We start from the raw sequence: 24,056 nt of genomic DNA on the forward strand, positions 1-24,056 counted from the left end.
TTGGTTTACACCATAATTCCAAATTTTGTTTCATTAAAATTGTGTAATGGTTGTAGATAGGAAGAAAATCAAGTTATAAAATAGCAAAATAGGTGAAATAAATTTTGGAGGGAAAACAAGTCTGTTAATAACTGTTAAAGAGGATTAAACCAGTTACTGCCTGGAAAAGTCCTGTAACATTACTTAAGAAATGTAAGAGAGTTAGTAGTAGACAAAGTAATTGAAGTCTGTGAAAAGCAGGTAGCAGAATAGAGGTAAAAGCAGATCCATTATTCCCTTGGGCTAGATGATATCATTGCAAAAATAAATAAGACTAACATTCTGAACAAAAAGAATTTTTTTTTAATTCCTCTTCTCAGTAGTAGTAAACTCCGGTGGAGACAGTGAGGCTATTTCTCATGTAGCTATTCCATTTTAATAAAGTTATGTTTTCTGGCCCTTCTTGAAAATGAAAATTTGCAGAAGACTGCTTTCAGAATAAAGAAATAGTGTGATGCTAATCTCTGTGGAGGCAAAGACTATTTTGATGATTATCATCTTGTAAGTCTTGTTATAGTGTTTTCCAAAGCAGAAGAACAAATACAAGGTAAGAGCAGATAAACAGATGTGAATTGAGAAGGCTCATGAAAAATACACAATGTGTATAAACCGATTATTTAAGAAGTGTAGTGGATTTAGCCAAATACCTACCTTTCACAGAATCTTAGAGTGTCTTGGGTTGGAAGGGACTTTAAAGACCGTGTTCCAAGCCCCTGCCAGGGGCAGGGACACCTTCCACCATCCCAGGCTGCTCCAAGCCCAATCCAACCTGGCCTGGGACACTTCCAGGGATGGGGCATCCATCCACATCCTCTCTGGGCAACCTGTGCCAGGGCCTCTCCACCCTCACAGTAAAGAATTTCTTCTGTGTATCTAACCTGAATTTCACTTCTGTCAGTTTGAAGCCATTATTCCTTGTCCTGTCTCTTCAGTTTCTGCTGAAGAGCCCCTTCAGATACTGAAGGTGCTTTGAGGTCTCCACAAAACCTTGGAGAGGTTCTTCTCTTCTCTGGTCTAAACAGCCCCACCTCTCTCAACCTGTCTCCAGAGAGGAGGTGCTCTACTGCCCTTATCAACTTTATGACCTGTCTTTATATAGGATGTGTGTAAAATTCCTTATAATACAGAAGTGGGCTGAGATCTTCAACAGTATAAAGAACAAATGATTCCCAAGTGATCGAATAGTGCAAGTTGGATTTCATTCTAGAAGTGTGCATGCATTGAGCTGTGCTTCCATCATAAAGTCTTTCAAGCTTCTCATTTGAATGTTCCAGGTAAAGCAGCTATAAAAAAAAGAAAAAGAAAATAATGTATTAAGGTTACAAATTGATACAGCTGGAGCAAGTAATCCAAAATATGAGAAAAATCTAGATCATCAATGAGAGAAAGACACTTGGAAAAGAGTAATGCTGAAAAACGCTTAAGTGTGTTAAAACAAATTGCATATGAGCTTGTCTTATAGCAAGACAACAAAAAAAGCAGTAACAAGGTAATTGCCCTTCTCATAACTCTGCTAAGATTGTATGGGAAATAATGTGTTCAGTTCTGGCCGTACTGGAGAAAGAAGCAAACTGGAGGGATTTCAGATGCAAGAAACACATTATTAAAGACCTGACCTGTGGGGGATGACTGAGAGAGTAAAGCCTAAATATGGTCAGTATGACAAAGCAAGTATGTGCTAACTGTTCCAAAAGACATGGATGGTACCAGCTCTAACTGGGATGAAGAACAGTGCAGTGCACTGGGAGAGGCAGCTGTGTAAGAGCTGTGGTTTGAACAGAGGTGAAGGTGAGGCAGTGTTTCAGAGCAGTGAAGATCTGTAGAATATTCATGGAGAATAGGAAGCCTCACTGTCTTTCTGAGATGTTCTGCTAGCCAAATTAAAACATCTGGGACCCCACCAAAACCAGGTGTGCTCTCCTGTTCCAAACCTGCTCTTGGCATTTGCAGTCACCCTGCCTTAGTATGAACATGAGCCTTTGTGGGTGCAGGGTGCTCGCTCGCTTTTCCTTTGCTCCCTGGTTTGGAGGGTTGTTCTTTCCAGACAACATATCCTCCACATGAGCTTCAGCACAAAGAAAGCAGCTTTAACTATTTCAGAAATGGCTTTTCTTTACTTTCCTCTCAGCCACCCAGCTGAAGGAATGAAGTGAAATAATCTGTCTGGTACGAGTTTTTGTAGGCTACCAGAGAACAGATGAAGTAATCTGACATCCCTTTCCATCTGAAAACTGCAGTGAATTGAAGTGTGAAAGCTGGGAACGGTCCTGGAGCCACTGCTGGCCTATGGCATTCCTTTTATCCTGAGTTCTGTTCCGATAGCGCTCTCCCCTTCTTTCAAGGAATTAGCACAGACAATGGGTTTGTTTCATAGTAACAAAGCTGCTGATCAAACTGGCTTTGACACTCAACATAGGTTTTGTTACACTCACAAGCCAGAGTTGTTGTATCTGGTTAGTAAGCTTGTATTTTTACAAAGATAATCGTTTTATACTGCATGATTTCCAAACTATTAGAAGGATTTAACGTATGCTGAAGCCTCAACCAAGCTGTTTTGATAAGCAGTCTTATTTTTTGTTTAGCAAGGTCTTACGGGCGATCTTTAGTCCCTCAGGGAAGAGCTCATAAAAGTCTTAAAAGTGCTTTTGCAGAGCTTTATTTATTATTTTTAAGCATGAAGATTACTAGCACAAAGATAACAAGGCTCTTATAGTACAACATGTTCTTTGTTTTTGCAGGTTATGGCTAACATATTAGGAGTTCTCAGAATGCCAGTTTTGTTTGTTAAGTGTTTTGAGAGCAAATAGATGTAATCCTATATTGCGTTATTTTCTTAAAATGAGTTTTAGCTGGAGGAAGAAGCAGTAGGAGAGATCTGGTCTGAGTATGGGTGTCAGGAATCATGTCACTAACCTCATCTACCCATTACAAAGTAGCTGTTACAATTTTACCATATTTAATGTCTAAAGATTTGCAAATTACTTTTATATATGGGGAGCACTTCATTGCAAGAAATGGGACAAAGAGGTGGACTAAAAGTAAAACCAAGATATAGACCACAGAAGAAAATAATTTAAAAACCCCGTGCTTGGCGTTCAATATGAAAAAGTTTCACTCGCAACGTTTTCTCATATATTTTTACTACAAACAGATCCACAGTTTGCACATAATTCTTTGATTTTTAATAAATCAAGTAGAAATGAGGGGATAAGCAGTAAGAAATACTAAACTTGTGCTGTGCGTTTGGGGATGGGCTGGAATGCAGAACAGTCAAGAGAGAAATGTTTGTTTTAAAGCCTCGGTTATCAGATTGTGCTCTGTGCTGGAGATAGTCTGATAATGGTCTGGGGAAGAGGCACAGAGAGTCACCCAGCCACACTCTGCTGGTTCCACCTCTTTATTTTCACTTACAATGAACTCACTGAGAATTAAATGAATATGTATTTTATTGTGCATTTTCAGAAATCCCACTAGGCGCTATCTGTAGATACTTAAATCCTTGAAAAATCTGTTCCTATGCTCTCTAAAGCTCAGAGGATAAAGTTAGAAATCAGTGCAAAACGGATTATAAGTTACTCCTTTTGTGTGAATGCAATCCAACAGTTTTTTGCAACTCATCTCTAAAGCTCGTAAATGTTTGAAATTTTCTGGTGCAGTTGTGGCAGCAGTCTGAGTACAGTGGTATTTGGAAAAAATCAAGGTACATTTCAGTGTTCCTGACAGGTATTGTGGGGTGGCACTTGATATATGAGAGAATTCCCAATTTCCGGTTTCAGGTGATTGGGCTGTAGTGCCCCGTGGAGTAATGTAAGAGTAATATAAGGGCTGAGTATTTATTGCATCAATAAAAATGAAAACACAACCACTGTGAGGCTTTTGGCCAATAATCTCTAGGCTTTTTGTATCAATTACATAAAATGCCTCAAGCTGCAGGAAATAGTCATTAGTATCTCAGTTTACATATGGAGGAGAAAGGTAAAAGAAGGGGAAGTGTCTGATGTAGCAGGGTTCCTGTGGCAGGTGGTTGTCTTTTTGAGCTTTGAACCATTTTCTGCCAAGTTCATGGATATCAAACAATGGAAATACCTGTTAGTCTTTCCACTGAAACCTCTGTCAGTGTATCTCCTGCTTCATCAAGAAGAGGTCATTAATTAGATACAGCACTTGGTGTCAAATAAATACAAACTGAAGGACAAGAGCTAGTAATGATTGCTAAAAATAAATGGAGTTTCATTACAAAGTGAAATGTTAACATTTTAGAGGGAAAACAAGATGTCATCAGGATTATGTAAGTCTAATAATTGATATGACCTCCAAGGTATGGATCATGGAATTCCAAATACATTGTGTCAGTAAAGCCAAATCAGTATTTGATTTGAATATATTTCTGTTGATGGTAGCAGCATGGACACAGTATAAAGGAAAAAAAAGAGCATCTCTGGTCACTGTGTTTAGTTCACCTAATTCAGGTAAAAGTCTTAGTTCTCTGCCACAATGACCTCTTCAGCTGACTCCTCTGATCCATACACTTACTTCTTCACTCTCTTGTGCATTTGGTTTCCTTGTCATCATTAAAACCCTAGTCCTAGGAAAAGGAGGAATCAGTACAAGGATAGTGGTTGGCTTGCACAGATCTAATTGCAGACCCACAAGGTTTGGGTGTACATCTTTACATGATGCCCTTAACCACTTTTATCCCTCTTTGAGTTCTGTGTCAGTTCTTACTTCCTAACGACATGTTTATCCTCTTCCACCTGTTTTTCCCTTCTGTGACCTTCCAAACTCTCCTGTTTGCTTACTGTATCCTCCAGTGTTTCCTTTTAAATCTCCTTGGGATCATTCCTCTCCACCACTGATGAGCAACTTTACTACACGAGGGAGAGTCACAGACAAAAGACCTGTTTAAACACAAGGCAGATGGAAGGAAGTTCTAACACGTGAAAAGCCCAGTGTCCACGGGGGTGCCTTATGGAATATGTGTTTCATCTTCCTGAAGGTGCCAGGTTGTGATGCACCATCAACCAGGCAGGTCTGTGGTCATACCTGCTCTGCAGCCCCTGTGACACAGACTGTAGAAGGAGACAGTTTTCCAAATCACTTCAGTGATTTGAAAATATGATTCCCATTGAAAGGTGACGGTGCTTACACTCCTGGAGTAAGTTAATTACATTAATTAAGGCAAAGATTGTAAGTGGAAGGTTATGAAAAAAAAAAAAAAGATCGTTCTTGCTTTGTGAATATTGTGTGTCTGTTTTGTTTCTTTTAAACATTAACAAATACTGGACTGGAAATGTCAAGTTGAGTTTTCTCATAATTGCTGGTGGGCCTCCTGTGGGCAATGGAAGTATTTCTGCAGCTTCTAGATTTTCACTTGAGGTAGCTGTGCTGTTGAATCTCACACATAGATACATATTTCCTAAAATATTTTTAGGGAAAATAAATTTTAAAAAATAGGAAACAGTACTAAATTGCTGGAGAATCATTTGTCTTCGGAAGAGTGAAGTATTCTGTTTTCTGATTATCTGTTATGTCATACTGTTACCAGCTTCCTGGTCACTATGGAGACTATAAAATAGATGGGCCTACGTGTCTAATGTAGAAAACAGAGAAAAAAAAACCTGCCTTTGGTCTTCTTTACACATTTTAAAAGAGTGAAATATGGGCAAAATTCCAGCTTTGAAAAAAAGAATCCTTTTGGTTGCTTTCAGGATCACAGGCTTCTTAAAATCAGACAATATCTCTGCTTGCTCTAAAGACACAAGTATTTTAATCCAGGTGTTTCTGGCTGCAAAACCAGCAGCTTGATTCTCATGATATCTTTTTTTTTTTTTTTCCTGCAGATGCAGACTTCATGCATACCATATGGTGGTAATTAACAGTTTCAGACTTAGTTCTCAGTTTTCTTCTGCTTCGATTCTTGGTTGGTTTGGGACAAAATTTTAATGTCACAGAAGCAGAGTGTCTGAGTTTAATTGCAGACAGGAATAATGTGCATCTCTAGATGAGGAAGGAGAAGATGAGATCTATTTAGAGCACCAAGAGATATTTTGGAAATCTCACCGAGTACAACCTGTTTCTTTTCATTAAGCCTTTAAATGTTCCTCTGTAGAACTGAAATAAGCCTCCCTTGGACCCTGGAAACAGAGGGAGACAATTTGAAAGATACAGCTGGAATGAAGAGTTTCTTTTAACAGCACAATGTTTGCACTTTTTATGAGAGCAAGGGTAACATTGTGTAATCTTTAAAAAAGATATTGCTCAGTGAGGACAAGTCCATTGTCCAGTGACATGACTTTTCCTGTCAATCACAAAGGTGACAAGGGGGCTAGATTAAGTAAAGCTTGCCCAAGATTAACAAAGGAAGATTATTGACCTCATCCTGAAAGGGCAGAAGCCTGTTTTATCATTAAACCTTGGAAGAGGTATTTCCTCCATAGGTGGAAAGCTGTTTGGCAATATCGAGGCAACTTTCTTGTAAATGGACAAATCTTCCTGTGGATTCCAGCTTGGAACAGAAGCACAAGAGGCACGAAACGTGCGCCGGTCCCTTTTCTGCTGCTGTTGCCTGGTGGGGGGAAGAAGGGCCTAGAGTGTTTGCTTCAGCGAGATCTGTGCAGGTCCTTGTCTGCCTTTCCGAGGTGGGGAATCAAGAAGCAGCAGCCTCGGGTGTTTGGTGAGTACCAGCCCAGCTGAGGGCTGGAGGAGGTGTTGGGCCAGCACGCGTTAGCGGAGCCACTCGCGGTGCAGGGGAACGGCAGCCCCAGGCAGCTGCTGCCTGCACAGAACTGTCACCAGGATTAGCAGTGCCGCAGGCTGGGATGGAATCACACTGGAACAGGTGAAGGGCTTGTGCAGCTGGGAGAGACTCTTCTCCAGGAAAAGTGTTGGCTGTTTTGGTGGCTGAGAGGTGGCTCTTGAGGGTGGCTTGATGGACTTAATTGTGAAACGTCACCTGTAGATATTGATTATTCTTAATCCTACTTCGCAGTGTTGTTGCTTTTCTCTCAGTTAAACTGCAGAAAGTCACGTCGATTTGTCCTTTTAAAAAAGGAACCTGCTAAATCTGACTTGTTGGGAGGGAACTTCTTCTCAGAGGATTAATTTTCAACTGTTGCTGACATATCCTGCTTGCCATTAAGGATTTCTCTGAGTGTTTTCAGGGGGATAGTTAAACTCTTGTAAGTAGTATCAGAGGTTTTTCTTTACTCAAAGTTTTTTGACTTTATGCAGCCATTGACAAGAGCAGGTTTTATGTGGTGGAAGTATCCTTTCTTTTTACATGCTGGAAGTAAAAATCCAGACCCATTGAGAACTTTTTCACGACTCCAAGTAATGGCATAAGAAAGAACAAACTAAAAGAGAGGGACATGAAGTGAAAGCCAGGATAACTGTTGCACGTTTCGTGGTGTTGTTGTTCTTGTTGTGAATGATAGAATAAAAGGATCCTGGGCTTTGGGAAAGCAGATTGTGGAGCTGGAGGATACATGTGGAAGAGCCAGCAGCAGCAGAGGCTGGGTTGTGCTCTCATCCACCGGTACAGAAAGGAGAGGATTCCTCTTGGATTGCAAATCACGCAGTGGATGTGTGATTGCTGCAGATCTTTCTGAATGAATAATTCACTGGTGTACTGTAATTTAGCCCACTGAGATGTGATTGCAGCTGTTCCCCTACTGTATGTATGTTTTGATTGAGTCTTAAATCCCACAAGTGTATAAATAGCCATGTGTGTGATATGCAAACACTGCATACATGCACACCTAACCAAGTGGTCTAAAGAAACTTCTTGGGGGGGATGGTTTCTTGATTGTGTATTTTAGTACATAATTCACCTTTAAAAAACATCCTTGTAGAACACTTCTCTTTCCTTTTTATCCAGCTATGAAATCTTTCTGACTGTGGTATTATAAATGCTTTTAGCCAACACTGTAGTAGGAGAGTGTCTCTGTTATTAATGAATTTATCATTCCAAGACCTTTATAATATAAGAGATTAGTTGTGCCTGTTTTACAGATAGGAAACTGAAATGCAGAGAAAAAAAGTGGTGTTTTCTATGGTGCATTTGAAAGAACTAGGAATTGAGAATTCAGGGTTCATGATGCTTTATTCACAGACTACTGCACTGTCCCCCTTACAATTCCTTTTCCCCAGAAAGCAAAGCAGAGTTTTAAAAATACTTCTGAGTTTCATTTGAAAGCCTAGAAATTTGTGATTTTGAAAACCATCCTATAATCATTCAATCCTTGTGTTCTTATGCTTCTTCTCTTGTAACAAACTGCTTTTATACTCAGAATATATTTGTACATAAAAACCCCCACTTGCACGTACCCCAAATGTACATGGAAACAGCAGCAGGGATACCTGAAGTTTGGGCAACTTTTATAAATACTTTATGTTTGTGACCAGTGTGTGACACCCAGAAACAGGAGTGAAAGTCTTTGGGACCTGCTTTGGGTTAAAACAAGAAACTAGTTCCTGGTAAAATGAAGAAACAACTGTTCCTATATGTGACTGATGGCATAGGTAGATTTAAGAACTGTAACTAAGGATGATATTTGGCTTATCTGTCTCAAAGTGTGAATAAGAAAGCAGCTTTCAAGATATTTCCTCTTTTAGCGTTGTGTGTAGGGAAAAAATTGCCACTTGGTGATGATGGTTTTGAATTTTAGATAAAATCTGAAATGATGCTGAAGTTAACCATTTTGCTTGTTTAGATTTGTGTTAAAAAATCAGTTTATTGAAGTCTATATGTGAAAAAAACTGCATTTAGCTTCAACTGAGTTTTGAAGTCCGGTGTTAGCAACTAGGAATTTTCCAAGTGCAGAACAAAAAATGGAGGGAGTTGCAAGAAAAAAAAGAAAAGAAAAAAAAGGGGGGGCATTTCTGTTGATTGGAGTTGGAAAATTTTTTAGGGCTTGGTCAAAAGCTCATTGACGTCAGTAGAAAGTCTCTCATTAACATCCCTGGGTTTGGTTTTTGGGGCATATGATGGCCCAGATTGTAATCTCAGTTAAATCCGATTCTCTTAAGGAATTTATTCACTAGTATAACACATTCAAGCTGCTCAAAACTGTTTGCATTAAAAGTTTTCTTAACATAGGTAATCTTTTTGCCACAACAAAATAGCCTGTGAAAACAGATATATTTTCTTTATTGCGTGTTTTCCATGCAGCTTTATGCAAATTTTATTGAAATAATTTGTAGCAACTTATGTTCTATTTATGAAAGCATATATTTTTTCTGAAATATTGTGATTTATTAGAGCAGAGACATCAAAATTACTCAAAAAATGTGAAATTATAACACAAATCACTAAAAACAGTGTGTGTGCATATTTATAGATACATGTATCACCTTCATACCCTCTGAAATGAAATGAAAAAATGAAAACAATCTAAAAATTATTAAGACTTTTTCAACGAAGTCTGTAACTCATATCACAAGATGATCCAGTGGCTTTTTTAAGAAACAGTATCCATTAAACAGCTGGAGAACTAAAATACAAGGTGAAGAGGATAGTGAAAAAAAACCTCCTGGAAAATCACATCAAAATAAAAACCACATATGTGTACAACAATAAATTTTATGCAGTGTATTACTCTGCTGCAGTCCTTGTTTGGAGACATTGACCTAAGTTTTTCCTGTGCAGATGGCATATATTAGAGGAAAAAATGGGTTTGGGAGATGTGTACAGAAGGGTGGAGTATGACAGACACGAAAGGAGAAGGAATATGTGCAGAGAACGTTGCTTTATGTTGGAGGAGATGAGGAGGAGAAGGCTCTCATGTTAATGAAGGCAAGTTTGAAGATGCTGGAACCAGTTTTGCCTTCCATTAAAATTAATGAGTAGAGACCTCTGTGGACTCTCACGTGAGGAGGGTTGTGTCCAGTTCCAGGAAGTCACAGAGTTTTGCCATTGTGCTGCCAGGGAAAGTCATTAGGACCACCTTTGTGAAAAATACTGTTTCTATAAGAAATGAAGGTTTAAGATAGAAGAGAATAGAATTAGGAAACAGAAAGCAATTGCTTCATCCTTTATAGATGGGAGAATGGCTTGAACTGTGAGTAAAAATATGTCATATGGTGAAGGACATTTAATGTTTAGTTGCTATTTTATTTCTTAAAACAACTAGCCAATCAAGGCATTAAGTACTTTATAAAAAGTCAGGAAATTAATGGTCCTTGTAAAAATAGAAGTTTTTTTTTAGAAAGAGAGCTGTAAAAGAACAAACAATTACAGGTAATCAATACCATTGTTATTAGGAAACCTATGAGAACAACACTTCTTCTCAATTAGGGAAAAACTGTATTTTGTGTTTCTCTCTTGCAAGCTGATCTTTGTTCACTCCAGCCTGTAATCTTGGTTTATGCTTTATGGATAGGCTTTGTTCTGGCTGTTTTTGAAGCATTGCATGCCTTTTTTAAAGGTTTCAACAGAAGAACAAATAGCAGTGAACCCAAAGAACAAAGGATTGTTCTTTCTTCCTTTCCGTCTATTTTTTTCCTCCCCCCCCTCCCCGTTCTTTAAGAAAAGAAAGGAATGTTTCATCTCATTTTCCCTCCCCTTTCAGGAAGTTGATGGCAATAAAGTGATGTCTTCATTTGCCCCGCACAACTCATCTACCTCACCCTTGAAGGCAGAAGAAGGTGGGCGTCAGAGTGGGGAGTCCTTGTCCAGCACGGCGCTGGGGACCCCGGAGCGGCGCAAGGGCAGCCTCGCCGATGTCGTGGACACCCTGAAGCAGAGGAAAATGGAAGAGCTCATCAAAAACGAGCCAGAAGGTAAGGCCTGGGAAGCTGGCCAAAATTTTCTGTGTTCTTTTCTTTCCTCCAGATCCTTTGGATGCATATACTTTTTAATCGTGCCGTTTTCTGCTCTGTCTGCTTTTCCTCGCTGGCAGAATTAAAGATCTTACAGTTCTTTTTTATATTAGAGGTGAATTTTATCAGTGTCCCATCGTAGCTAACGTTTTTAGCTTTTCCCAAAAAACAGGCTAGTAGTCTTTTTGTTACAGTTGCCACCTCCACAATATGCCTGCAGTAAGCTAGTTTTAATCACCTGGGGGCTTTTACACCACTAGCCCCTGTCCCCGTTTCTAGAACTAAAAGAGGTATTGCCATCAGTGTCAATGTTTTTGTGTGCGTGTCATTATTGGAAAGGTAAGAAGTTAAAATGGGAATTCATGGAAGCTTTTGTGTGGGACACATCCTCATCTGTTTACCTGCAGTGCAGGTGCTGTGCAGACAGAGGGAATGCAGGAGTTCCCTGCATTGTGTGTGGCCACCAAGTCTCAGCTTTGGCTTACAGGTGTCATTTCTGGAGAGCTGGTGTCTTTTTGAGACCCTCTCTCCAGCTGGTGGTGGTAGGACTTGTGCTCTGTGGGCTGAGACTAAGACCAAAGATTAGGATTTTTAATTTTTGGTTGTTTTGGGGCAGAGTCAAGGTCCTGACTGGAAGATGAAGTTCTCATTCTGCTCTCCATAGGTATCTGCATGCAGATTTACAGCTGCTTTTTCAGGGCACTGCCAGCCAATTGTGTGAACATTCTGAGCATCGTTTCCTAGTGCACAGTAACGAGACTCTATTTGCATTTACACTCACCTATCCTGTTATGGGAATACCTATTCCAAATATTCAAAATCAGGGCTCTCAGGGCCCAGGTCAGTGCTAGTGCACCAAGTGACAGCACCTACAAGAAAATTTAGGGACAACCTGCATGCTGGAGTGAAAGTATGGATGCAAACACGCTGGCACATACATGAGCATGACAGGATTGTAAATTAGGCTTTTCTTGACTTGAGCAGGCAGTAAGGGTCTGCTGGGAAATAAATTCTTTCTCTAAGCATTTTTTTAGTATTACTTACAGCATTTTTTTTTGCGTTTAGGTTGATGTAATGGTCAGTGCCATAACGTACCTTGTGCCTTTGGATGGAAGAGATTGTGAGGGGAATGGGTGGGAAGGAGACCAGGCTTTTTTTTATCTGAGAGAGGAAAGAACAAGGAGTTCTGGGCAATGCATAAATACTCTGTTGAGTATGAGGTTGTACAAGCTGCACAGACTCCATTAAGGAAAGGCCACAGATAGACATGAGAATGGTTACAGAGCTTGTGCATTATCTCAGCTCTACTAAAATGAAAATATACAGTACAAACAAAAGATCTACAGCTTTGTGAAGAGATTGGGAGAGAGAGGAGGGGGAGCAACTGAATGTTGGGCTGTGCAAATGTGTGCAACAAAAAATCTTTTCTTCCCTCTAGCCATTGTTCTATTGTCTTTCAAAGGCCATTAAATTGAACAGCAGGTTGTGATGAAAATTTCATTAAGCCCTAGTTAAATCATTATGAGGGTGCCATATTCATGTCTCTGCTTACTCCCCATCCAGGAAAAAATGAATAGGAAAGAGTTGAGCTTTTTTTCCCTTTCTCCTTAAAAGCGAACTAACAAAAGTTCAGAAGTTAGAAGAGAATGGGAAATGGGACATGAAACAAAAGGAGGCCAGAGAGGTGAGCTGGCTAGGAAGAAAATTAGACTTGCATAAGAGCATTGAAAGGTGGTGAGGGACAAATACATCATTTTGACAAGCCTCCCTCCCCCTTCCCTTCAGCCAACATGGTTGTTTTTAGAGTGGCTAATTAAAAAATATATATTTCTGGGTGCAGATGGCTAGACTGTTCTTAGAGGTCCTCTACAAAAATAAATTCTTTTCCCTAAATGAGTTATGTACTGATGCAACACAGTGTCTTCTCTGTTTGGACTTCAGCAGAAAATTATTGTCATGTCTTCTTCATGTAGTGCTAAAGTAAAATTGTCAGTCATCACTGGTTGCTAGTCAGGTAATTAGCATATCAATGAATTTCCCTGTGAATAAGGTGTTACAAGTGGGAATCTTTGATAGTACATGTAGGTAAAAATGCAGCAATTTGTGATAAATGCATATTTCAGTAATGATTTTTAGTCTTGCTAGTTTGTAAAGCTTTGTGGGATGAAGATCAAGAATCTTGGTTAAGCTTTGCTGCATTATGTCAACAAGAATAATATAATACTTTATTTCCCTTCGGGAAGAAAGGGAAACATTTGCACCAGTAGTTGAGGTTTAATTAAATCAATTTCCTGTGAATCTTTCAAAGACCAGATATGAGCCAGATTCCCATTTCTCTATGTACTCAAAAGTTTATATATTATTTAACTTGTACAATGGGCTGTGTTTGCTCTCTTTTTATTGTTTGAAGTAGTCTTCTGAATTGCTGTGGGAAACGTGCTTTTCAGGCATTCTCTCAAATGGCCCGTTTCCTCAAAATCAGAAAAAAGGGAAGGGTTGCACAGACAACTTTAGGTCTCAATTCAAACCCCGTATCAGTCCGGGAAAGGACTTCTCTTTTCTGGAACAGGACAAGTGAAATATTCCAAAATATTGATAATAGCTCTGAACTCTTTCTAAGAAACTTTATTGATACAAGGGAAACGGTTTTCTTCAATTGTGTTTGTTAGAAAATTAAAGTAAAATTAGTAAATCTTGTCAATAAAGGACAGGAATTTTTATGTTTTAAACATACTGCTCAGAGTGCAGCAATGCACACGTGTACATGTGCACATATATTAACACACCCCTGTTCTCACACATAAGCTGATAAGGAAAGCATCACCCTTCATATAAATGGTTTTCATGTCAATTTGTTGTGTATATGTACCCTTGGTTAATGTGTGTGCCCTGTAGGAAACCATGCTACCCACTTTTCCAAAAGCTCATCACTTACTTTTCCTCCTTGGCTGTGAGGGTTTTTTTTTGGGGAGGAGTGTTTTTATAGGGGCTTATACTTAGCTCTAAAGCTCCTTGCTCTTTTTCTTTTCCCCCTGATTTTGCCATTTCCCTGCTGCTGGATGAAAGTATGTGATTGACAATGAGTCATGCTGACACAGAGACATAAGTGTTTCAGTGGATCTAAAACTTGGGGAATTTTACTCATTGCTAATACAGTGCTCATTTTTCTCCTCTCAAATTCTGTGGAAAATCCTTACATGCAGCTTTAGCATTAGGCCCCCAAAGGCATAAACCTATTACTGAAGTCACACAATGTTATTTTACATGAAACGTTCTGTCCTTTCTAACTTGAGCTTCAGAAGGGGAGTCAGTCCCCTTTTATTCCTGGTATACAATAATGAAGATAATGGAGTGGGTTTGGAGAAGCCTTATACACTGTGACAGACCTCAAGCCTTTGCCCTGAGGGTCGTCTGCCGACCATGGGATTCCTTTTGCAGCTAAAATCATTAGGAGAATGAGATACAGGCATGTTTTTCTTCTGTTTTCTTCAGGCATCAGAGGATGGCAGAGACTCTCTGTCTGTCTGTTCTCCTCATTTGTAGAAATGAAATGGAAATCTCTTTGAAGTCACTGAGCTTGACACAAGTTTGTGAAAGAAAAGACCAAAGCAACCACTTAGCTTTTCCTTGCACTATTAATGTGATTGGATTGCTGTATTTTAATTTATGGCCTGTGCTTGTGGAAAATTAAATCTCTGAAATCTCTGTAGCCTTTCCCTTAAACGTATGGCTTGGAAAAGAAAGAGGCAAACAAGTAAATTCCTTCCTATTTTTAGAATAATCTGGAGTGTTCTTTGTCTCTTTACATCTCCTAAGTTTTCATTAAGAGTCAATCTTCTTTTTCCATTTTGGCAGTATTTGGTTTTAACAGGTTACGTATCTGTTCATGTTTAAAACCTTCCTAGTGGGTCTTCTGAGCCCAGATTCTTGTTGTTGTACGGAATTCTTAGGAATTCTGTATAAAGAAGGATCACATGAGCATGCTGACAGAGACTGAGCACATGAGCTTGTGTGGGTACAGTCATTCATCTGCATGGCTCCTTCTTCCTTGGTAAGGACCTCAAAAACTCAGTTCAGTTGGGCTGTTTAAATGAATACTTCAAATTTTCCATAAAGACATGTACACAGATATACATACATACACACACAGACATATATATAATGTATTGTATGTATTTAGACATAAATATGTATGAACACAAACACACACAGATCACACATTTAGTGTGTTTCATATTTTTCCTGCTCCAAAATTTTGATGTTACAGTCTTTAGGTCTTCAGAGGGGGGGCAGTTAATCTCAGCTGTTTAGTAAAAAGGGAATACATGTGTTTGCAGAGCTTTCAGGCAATGTGAGTGCTAGAGCTTCATGTATTGTAGTAGGCAGCAATATTATAAGTAATTACTTGTTGTGAAAAAAGGGATGAGAAGAGCCTCTTGGGCATGATTTTTGTCTTCTGAACATCCCCTAAAGGCTATTTGTATTTGATGTTTAAGTTTACATTATAAATCACAACACCTGTTAATGTGGTAATTTAAATGGCTGTTGTTTAAGCAGTTCTGTAATCCATAAAAGTGAGCCATACTGAATTCAGGCTCTCTAGTTGAGGTATCTCCTAACATTATCAAACTTTTAATCAGCAAATCTTGTAAAAAAAGCCCAAGATGTCTCCCTCTTTTTAAGCCATAGATTCCAAAGCAGGCCGTTCATGGGCACAAGAAGGGTGGCCTTTGAAATGCACACTCTTGTTTTTAAATCACATCAGATGAGATGGGAAGAAATAAAGTGCAGACAGATTCGGGAAAGGCCTAAGGATACTGTAATTGGTTGAGGTTTAAAATTCTTTTATTTGGTTCTTCACTGCCCCTTTGACAGAGTACGTGTTGAAGAGGCTTTGTAATGCTTTTCCACTGAAGGACAAGCAAGGGTACTCTGCAGTTGAGTACTTTCAAGTTTTGTTGTACACTCCTGCTGCTGTGGAAGGGTGCTTCAGGTGCCTTGTGGTTCCATGCTCATCTCTGCAGTCTGTCACCAGAAAATGTCTTTCCTTGTAGAGCAGGCCAGCATAAACCTCCATGCACTTCTTTCAAAGATCCTGCCATATGGAAATGGGCCTTCGCATACTGCTGATACAAATAAAAAATAATTAAAACATTGGAAAGTTTATTTGTGAAATAGGCCTGTGTGAAGAGAAGGCCCTGTTAAATACTGTGGCTGAAATTTTTATTAACAAGTGCTTTAACTCTAGAACAGAGGTAGCCTAGTTTGAAGCCTTGCCAGCTCTGACTTGCTCAAAGTGAAGTTTATTCATTTGTTGCCTTCAGTTTCTAAGTGTTTTCCTTCCCAACAGTTTAGCCTGATAGTCACGGTTTATTTCAATGGATGTTTTCAAAATTTGCTTAGATTTCCTTCCAACTCTCTCTTCTTACATCCTCAAAGGTTTTTAGCTTTAGGATTTTTCTTCTTCCTTTTGATAAAGGCATCTGAGGTGCTGATACAGCATCTTAAATACAGAAGAAAGCATTATGGTCAAGTGAGATAGAGGAAAGTAGTGCTTTTGGAGAGGAGATGCAGTCCCTCTCTCCCCCTCCCTGGTTCAGAATGAAAGTCTTCTCTGATGAATCTCTACATTTAAAACTTCTTTCTAGGTTATGTTCACTCCATAATATTGAACAAGCAGGAGCCAAAGGAAAACGCTTTCTCTCTTCACTTCCCATCTTTAACAACACAACATACAAGTGGTTCAGCAAGACAGAAATAATTATTTGGGCTCCTGTCTGCCTTTCATCCCCCAGGTAGCCAGACTCCTCACCATTTCAGTAGGGGTTCTCAAAATTTACTGTCACTTTTGACCCCATGTCATTTTGCTGTGCGTTTCCCTTGTTGTATTCCACCTAGATCATTTTGCAGTTGGCCTTTTATTTTTTTGTGCGCTCTTTCTCTTTTTAATTTTTTTTAACATTATTATGATTTCATTTTCATTTCCCCCTCCCCTGGATAAGCCATTAGCTTTCTGACCTCCATTTCAGTCCTTGGATAACTGCTGCAGAACCCTCTGGCCCAGCCTGCAATGCCCAGATGTACGTGGGGGAGTGTGCCAGCCCTCTCTGCGCGCTCGTGTGCCGCAGCTTTCGGGGATGTCATTTATTCAAGAGTGAAGAGCAAGCCACCTGTTTCTCAGGCCTCTTGTCCCTCATATTAAAGGTTCAAGCCCTTGCTGAATAGTAACATCTTAATCTGGGCAACATGCACACCATTTAGCTGAAATCTATTTGTCGAGCTAGCAGGATTTGTGGGATTTTTTTTTCCCCTTTCTCTTACCCCTGAGGCGCTTGTCACGACCGTGCATTTTAAAATTAATCAGACCTCCCAGGCTTGTGTGACTGTGTGGTTGAACATGAAGAAGTGGATATCAAGTATTTGCCCTAATTAAACAGGCCTGCTTGGTTTTGTTCTAGTGGATGCTCGGTCTTTTTTTTAATAAGAGCTGCTTATGGAGGAGGCACGGCCAGCTCTAGAGTTAGTGGAGAGCTCACTTCAAAGTTTTCCTCGCCACCTGCGCCCGGGATGCTGAGACCTGAAGGGCTCCCTGGCCCTTTCTGAGCAGCACAATTTGTGGGCAGCGAGCGGAGGGGGAAGGGGGAAATTCAGCCAAATGAGCGAGGGAGCGACGTGGGAAGGGGAGGTGAGGAGCTGGGACGAGCATGTGGATTGGCTTTTGAAGTTGATTAAGATGACCTGTCATCCTGTCTGATTAGCTTTAGATCTCAGTCTGTGCCATGAGCTATTCACAAGGCTGTCTTGTGTCTTCTGTTTACCAGAAGCAAGGGAAAGCCTCCAGTACGGCAAGGAGCAACATTTGCAGCAACTCCCACTTGCTTGTTTAGCTAATGAAGTAGCCTTGTAAAAACACTCCAAAGTTTGGAGCTGTTGCTTAGTTTTATTAGATACATGTCTGTTTAACATGGATGTTTTTAAGGTGGTTTGAGGGCTGCCAGCTTTGCACATCTGTGTACATCTCCTGCATGGTAATTAAACTGTAGTGGGAAGGTAGAATTCCTTTCAGCATCTTTCCTTCTCACACAGTTTAATTGTGTTGTGGTTCCTGCATTGCTTCAGGAGAAAGCTGTGTATATGTGATGTGTATATGTATGATATGTGTATGTGTATGATTTCTATAGTGTATGAATTCAAAAAGTGCTCAAAAACCAAATAAAGGAGAGATGGGGGGAAACTCTCTGCCCTAAGCTCCCTAAAACCTGTTACACAGTAATTAAGGACTGGTAGCATTTAGCAATTCAACAAGTTAATTTTAGCCAAAAATAGTAGAAAATTTGGAACAGTCAACATTTTTAGACAAAATGTTTCTTTGGAAATGATATTTTTTGTTTTTAAATGTTTAAGATGATTAATCTGAAAGAGAAATGAAAACATTTCAATTAGGATTAAATAAAACACTTTGGGTCAGGTGGAAACAGCTTTTCCCCTGACTTGGTTTGGCAGCTGAAATGAAAAAATGCAAACTAGTCAAACAAAAATGAGTTGCAAAACCTGGTGAGGTTTTGGGGGTGTTTTTGTATCCAATGACCTGAGAAGGACAAATGAACAGTTGTTTTACAGACACTTAAATATATCTGAATGTTGCACACTGTGGTTTTGAGGGCAAGCTGTAACATTAGTCAGAAAAGCTTTCAAAATTTGATTTTGTCAGGACACGCAGGTTTCTGTGCCTTCCAAAGCAACGTTTTGCAGCACCAAGGGCATTTTATTTTGGAGCAGATTTTGGAAGATGCGTACGTTAGACGTGCTTAAACCTTGGAGTCTGCTCTAGAGGGCCTAGAAATCTGCAGTTGGTGCACCCCAGAATTTTACTTTGCTTTCTATAAAAATTCTTGCAGCCCAGTACACAGTGAAAAGAAAAGCTCTTTTTTTATTTATTTATTTTCATAACAATTCAAAGTGCTGGAGTAAAACCCAGCAGGTAGGATGATACTCCATTGATTTAAAACTTTATTGTACATCCGTGCACTAACTCACTGCCATCTTTCTCTTCCTCTTATTTCTATTTTATTTTTAATTTCAAACCCTGACACAACCCAAATGTAAAGAACATATTGACACTGCCAAGCATCTGTCTGGTGCTTGACAGCATCATAGAAACCCTTCCAGTGTTTCCTCTGGGTTGCCATTGGTTATTTAACAACACAATGCAAACGGTGCAGTGTGGGTGTATGTGAAAAGGAAAGAAAGGTTGAGGTGGGGGGAAGGAGCCCTGCATGAGTAAATATGTCTTTCATCATATCTTTTGTTTGGTCTGTTTGCTGTGTGCTATTCAGTAGTCAATAGAAGTTGTTTGACGGTTCTGCAAAAGGGTAAGAAACCTTTTCTTAAACTTTCATTCTCCTGCTTTTGTCTCAGTCCATAAAGTTTTCTGCTTTTGTTTTTCTGGCCCCATTTTGTTGTCACCTGTCTGTTGTCTGAGGGGGTTTTGTTTGGCTGATGTGAGGTAAGCTGATACTTAGGAAATGCTCCTGATTGGGGAGCTTTCTTGTGCAGGTGGACTTTAGACAGCTCATGAAAGATTTGCTGTGCTGGTCTTTGGTGCAATAGAGCTCCCTCAAGCTCGCATTTTAATTTATTTATTTAGCCAGAGGATGAAAGTGAAAAGTGAATGAAGAGAAAAATCAGGCTGTGGTTTCTGCTGAAGAATGCCCTGTTAGCACTTGTGCGACTTGGTCAGGCTTTCTGAGATGTTTAGCCCTGATTTAATTCGTATTTAAGATTTCTCCTCCCAGCACATTAATATAATGTCAATGCAGAATGCATTGCACGGTGTAATTACTGGAGAGAGCAGTAGTTGGGAAAACAGACGGTAATTGAACACATGGCTGTTTATTACAACAGGACAGTGCTCCTACGCTGGTATTTAGGGCATTAATAGGGAAGAATTGATTTGTTGTTTTAAGATGAATTCAATCACTGTTGCTCAGGCCTTTGTTTGTTCAGGCCGAGTTATGCTTTGTTTGTGTTATGTGCCCAAGAGGTTTACACACCACAGTGTGGCATTAGTCATGCAGAGGGCTTGGGAGCAGAGGGCCATTTACATGAACAAAGGACATTTTTCTTTTTGGCTCTGTTTATCTTCCTCTCCAGTTTTGTTGCCCTCTAATCTATCTCCATCTCTCTCTCCCCCCTTTCCTTCCCACCCCAAACATTTCTAATCAATGCAGAGGTCCTCCCACTTTCTTCCTTCCTCCTCCTCCTCCTGATGGACCCTCCTGGAGACAAATGGAGCTGTGACTGGCAGGTGGCAACACGGGGTCGTGGCATGGGGTAAAAGGTGTAAATGGGAGTGGTGGCTTCAAGGTTTTGCAAGAAATGCTGGGGTTGGGGGCTGGGGGAGCAGGGATTGCTTCCAAATTGATGAGCAGAGGGGAATGAGCTGTTCCCTGCACGTCTCTGCTCCAGGAGTTCTGTACCAGGGAACCTTTTGTGGGTCCTGCTGGTTCCTCTTCTGGATCAGCCCTGTGCAGGGCACATCCTGGGACATCCAGGGATGAGCATCCTGCCCTCCTCTCACTGCTGCAGGGTGGAGGGAGGAAGAGAAAGCCATCTGAGTGAAGCTGAATTCCTGGCCTCCCTGTTGTGAGCAGCAGTGGTTTATATTTTAGGCTCATTGTGCTTGAGAGGAATCTTGTCTTGATTTATTTCTGAGTGTGGGAGAGTTAATGGACACTTCAGGGCGATGTGGGCCAAATTCTGCTCTCAAATGCAAGTTCATCACTCCCACTGAATATGCAAAAGCTTTAGGAAGGCAACATTTGACCGAGTACAGGATTTGTAAAGAACCCAACGTGACTTGTTTTTCTATCCCTCTGCAGACAGGGATTAGGCCAGTTCCTAGAAGGAGCAGCATTAAAGAACTGGGAGGTAACAACAACAGCAGAGTCTGTGGGGTCATTAGTTGGTAGAAACTTATTGCCTAGCTGGTAAGACACTGGTATCTCAGTACAGTGGTGCAGGGTGAATCAGCCCCCAGAGTTGCCTTTTGGGGTGCAGAAAGTGCTGCCTTAGCACAAGGAAGGAGTACACAGATGTGTGACACGGAGAGCCAGATTCTTCCTGTCAGGGGGAAAAAGCAATTTCACTCACTGCAATGTACAAGGGACCTCCATGGCTCATCTGAGCCTTTTAGCTGTAATTAATGAAATTATTGAATCTGCAAATAAGTAATAGACACACAGGAGATGAGCTCTATGCATGTGAAGTCCAGCAGGCACTGTTGGTTGTGTATGGGACGTGCTACTTGGCTACTAATTATAACTTTTTGTCTAAACATCTAGGAATTGCAGTTGCGAAGGGCAGCCCATATGCCCAAAGGAAAATATGATTCCCATCTCAAAAAAAAAAAACAACAAATAATTATTGTATTGCACTGCCAATAAACAGGAATGATAACAGCCAAAGGGATAAAAGCTTCAAAGTTACAAGTGCTTTATCAGAAAGAAAAGTGTCTCTCCTGACTTGGAAATGGTTATCCTAGTGTCCTGTTTTTCCAGTACAGTTTGGAATGTTGCATGAGTCTTGAACTGTAGATTAGCCCACACAATCTTAAGGTAAATAGTCTAGAGACAAAGATCACATGGAAGAACAAAGCCTCTTGGTTTTTTTATGCACCCCGATGTTTTTATGCTAAACTTCTTTTTCTTTTCTGTTTTGCCCACAACACATACCCCATTTCAGTAACTGAGCATCTTATCTCCCACAGAGTCAGGCACCAGGGGAAAAAAAATAAAAAGCAAAAAAGTCAGCAACTAACCAGAAGAATGGTTTCAACTGTAGTGAATACTGTGCTTTCATTTGATCCTGGTTTGCTGGCTTGATGCAAAGTGTAAAGCATGTTAATGTATTTTTGCTGAGATAACTATATACAAGACCTAAATAAAGCCATGTATTTCCAAATAGTTATATTTCCTTGTATATGAAATTAATATATGAAGATGAAACTAGAGGACAGCAGGCTCTTGCTAATGATTGTCAGCTGCAACAATTCTGGATTCCACACTGATCTCGTGTACAGCTTTAATCAGCAATGTTGTTTAACTAAATATGGAGACATTTCACTGAAGATTATTTTATTTTAAGTCTCTTTTTTTGGTATGCATTTCCTCTTGCTGTGTCATCTAATTGATTCACAGCTCCTGTGAAGCTTGTGGGCATGGCATGTATGGGATGCATATGCAAGCAAAATGCATTCTTCTCTTACTGGTTTGGCCAAGTCAATCCTCTCTGAGTTCAGATGAATTAGGAGCTTTCGTTGGTAGTCATTCCATAACCAAGCATAAAATTATTAGATTATTAATATGTACAACATAGCGGACCTTGTTCTTTCTGCTGAAAAAAAGATGCAGTCTCTTGAGACAGTCATGGGGCTTTTCATTATTATTGTTTTATTGTTGGACAGGTTATTGGGTGGGAGAACACAGTGGATGCTACACAGTATGCATGACCCAATATTTTCCAAGTAATGGGGCTCACAAAGACAGAACAAGACATTGCCAGACTGCAAAATTTTCCTAATAGTTCTGTGTAAACTCATTTTGTTGGTCGTTGCTTTTGTTCTGGCCTTGTGCCATAAGTATAGCATGGAGCAAACTGCCATTAAAATGCTGGAGTTCAGCTGCCAGTCCCATTTCATCCTTGCTTTCTCACAAGTTGGTGCTAACAATTGATCTGCTTGTATTGGACATTGTAGGTGTTCACCAGGAATGAGACTGTAGATACCAACCACCACGCTCCTGAGTGTTTTGGGGGTTTCATCACACAAGATGCCTGTTTTTAACTCATCTGCTTCATCTGTGTTGGCAGACAAGTCCCTGTAGACATAAAGGCAGGTGAAAAAGCATCAAAAAAAGAAGAGTGGAGATGCCTGCTGTATTTGCATATTCAGGCAACATTGTGGGAAAATGGAACAGGGAGACAATTTTTCCAAGCTTTGCAGTATAAGGAGCTTAAAAGTTGTGCTGAACATTCTTCAGACCTTCCCTTCTCCCTTAGAATTCATCTTTGCAATCTGATTAATCTTGGGATGGGCAAAATACTAGTGGAGATTTGCTTGTTTGATTTTTTTTTTTAAATCTTGTTCCTACTTGGAGAGTGCACTGGGATTGTTTAAGCAATGCCAGGTAGCTTTCCTGCTTTCCTCCCAGGCTGAATGCAGTCCATAAAGCTGTCAGTTCTGTAGCTTAATACTGGGTCTTAATGTATTAATTCAAGGCTTTCAGTGATCTAGGACACAACATGTGCCAGGAGTGGGAACTAAAATTAGAGGCAGACTTTTGGCTGTGAGAGCTGCTTGAGGCTACTTGGGGTGAAAGAGGAGGGAAGAGACCTGGTGTCAGTCACAGTCCAAGGAGTGTGAGATGTCCAAAGCATCCCCCAAAAGCAGAAAGAGGTTTTTCTGCAACACACACTGTGGTGAAAGACCCTTCCTTTTTCTGTCTTATCCCGCTCACTGGTACAGCACTCATTTCACACTCCAGATCCATGTTGAAAGCTGTCTTAGTTCACTTGTTGTACCAAGAACTGGACTTGGCTGAACTGGGATTGTAATTCCCCCACACTCCCACTTCCCACCTCCCCCACCCCCCTTAAACAGTAGCTATTCTTCTATAAAATGCACCCTTAAAAAGTGAAAACGTGGTGAAATTTGAGACAAAGTGAAACTCATGTGAAGGGTTTGAAGTTTTCATTCATAGAAAGCAGCTCCTGATGATGTAAAAAAAGAGATGAGGCAAAATAGGGCTGAGTGACAGAAAAATTGTTTCTTACTCCTTCCCTTCATTGGATGTATTTTATTAAGTAAAATTTTGTGCTCTTGGCTGTAGGCGAGAATCATTTCCCTGTAATTTTTTTTTTATATATATATATCATAATTCCGTTAAGGGCTGTGAATGAGGAATAATTAGGCATTATTATTTGGTTATGTAGATTCTCTTGTGATTCTTTCTTGTTTACTTCGCTTAAACTGTCGACGCTGTTCTGACCGTGCAGAAATAATGACTGTGTTACTTCATGAATATGAGATTACAGGGACCTTGTTTTAAATTGCTGTGGCACTCGTTCCTCCTCTGTGATTATTTCAGGCTATCTGAAACATATTATTTCTTTTGGAATAGAGAAGTACTCAGAAGCACAAG

At 40.0% G+C, this 24,056-nt stretch overlaps 1 protein-coding gene across 22 annotated transcripts in view; it reads left to right on the plus strand.

Moving 5' to 3' along the window:
- Window positions 1–24,056, plus strand: part of SOX5 (SRY-box transcription factor 5) — a 600,060-nt gene that overhangs the window by 375,367 nt on the left and 200,637 nt on the right. For 21 of the 22 annotated variants that reach the window (XM_063395247.1, XM_063395244.1, XM_063395243.1 and 18 more), the window contains one exon: window positions 10,608–10,818. In XM_063395247.1, the coding sequence (XP_063251317.1) occupies window positions 10,608–10,818 (211 nt within the window). Of the gene's footprint in view, window positions 1–10,607; window positions 10,819–19,209; window positions 19,230–24,056 lie in introns of those variants that run through there. The other variant, XM_063395254.1, reaches the window with a different exon arrangement.

Source organism: Prinia subflava, chromosome 4 (assembly GCF_021018805.1).
Source record: "Prinia subflava isolate CZ2003 ecotype Zambia chromosome 4, Cam_Psub_1.2, whole genome shotgun sequence".
Taxonomy (NCBI): domain Eukaryota; kingdom Metazoa; phylum Chordata; class Aves; order Passeriformes; family Cisticolidae; genus Prinia; species Prinia subflava.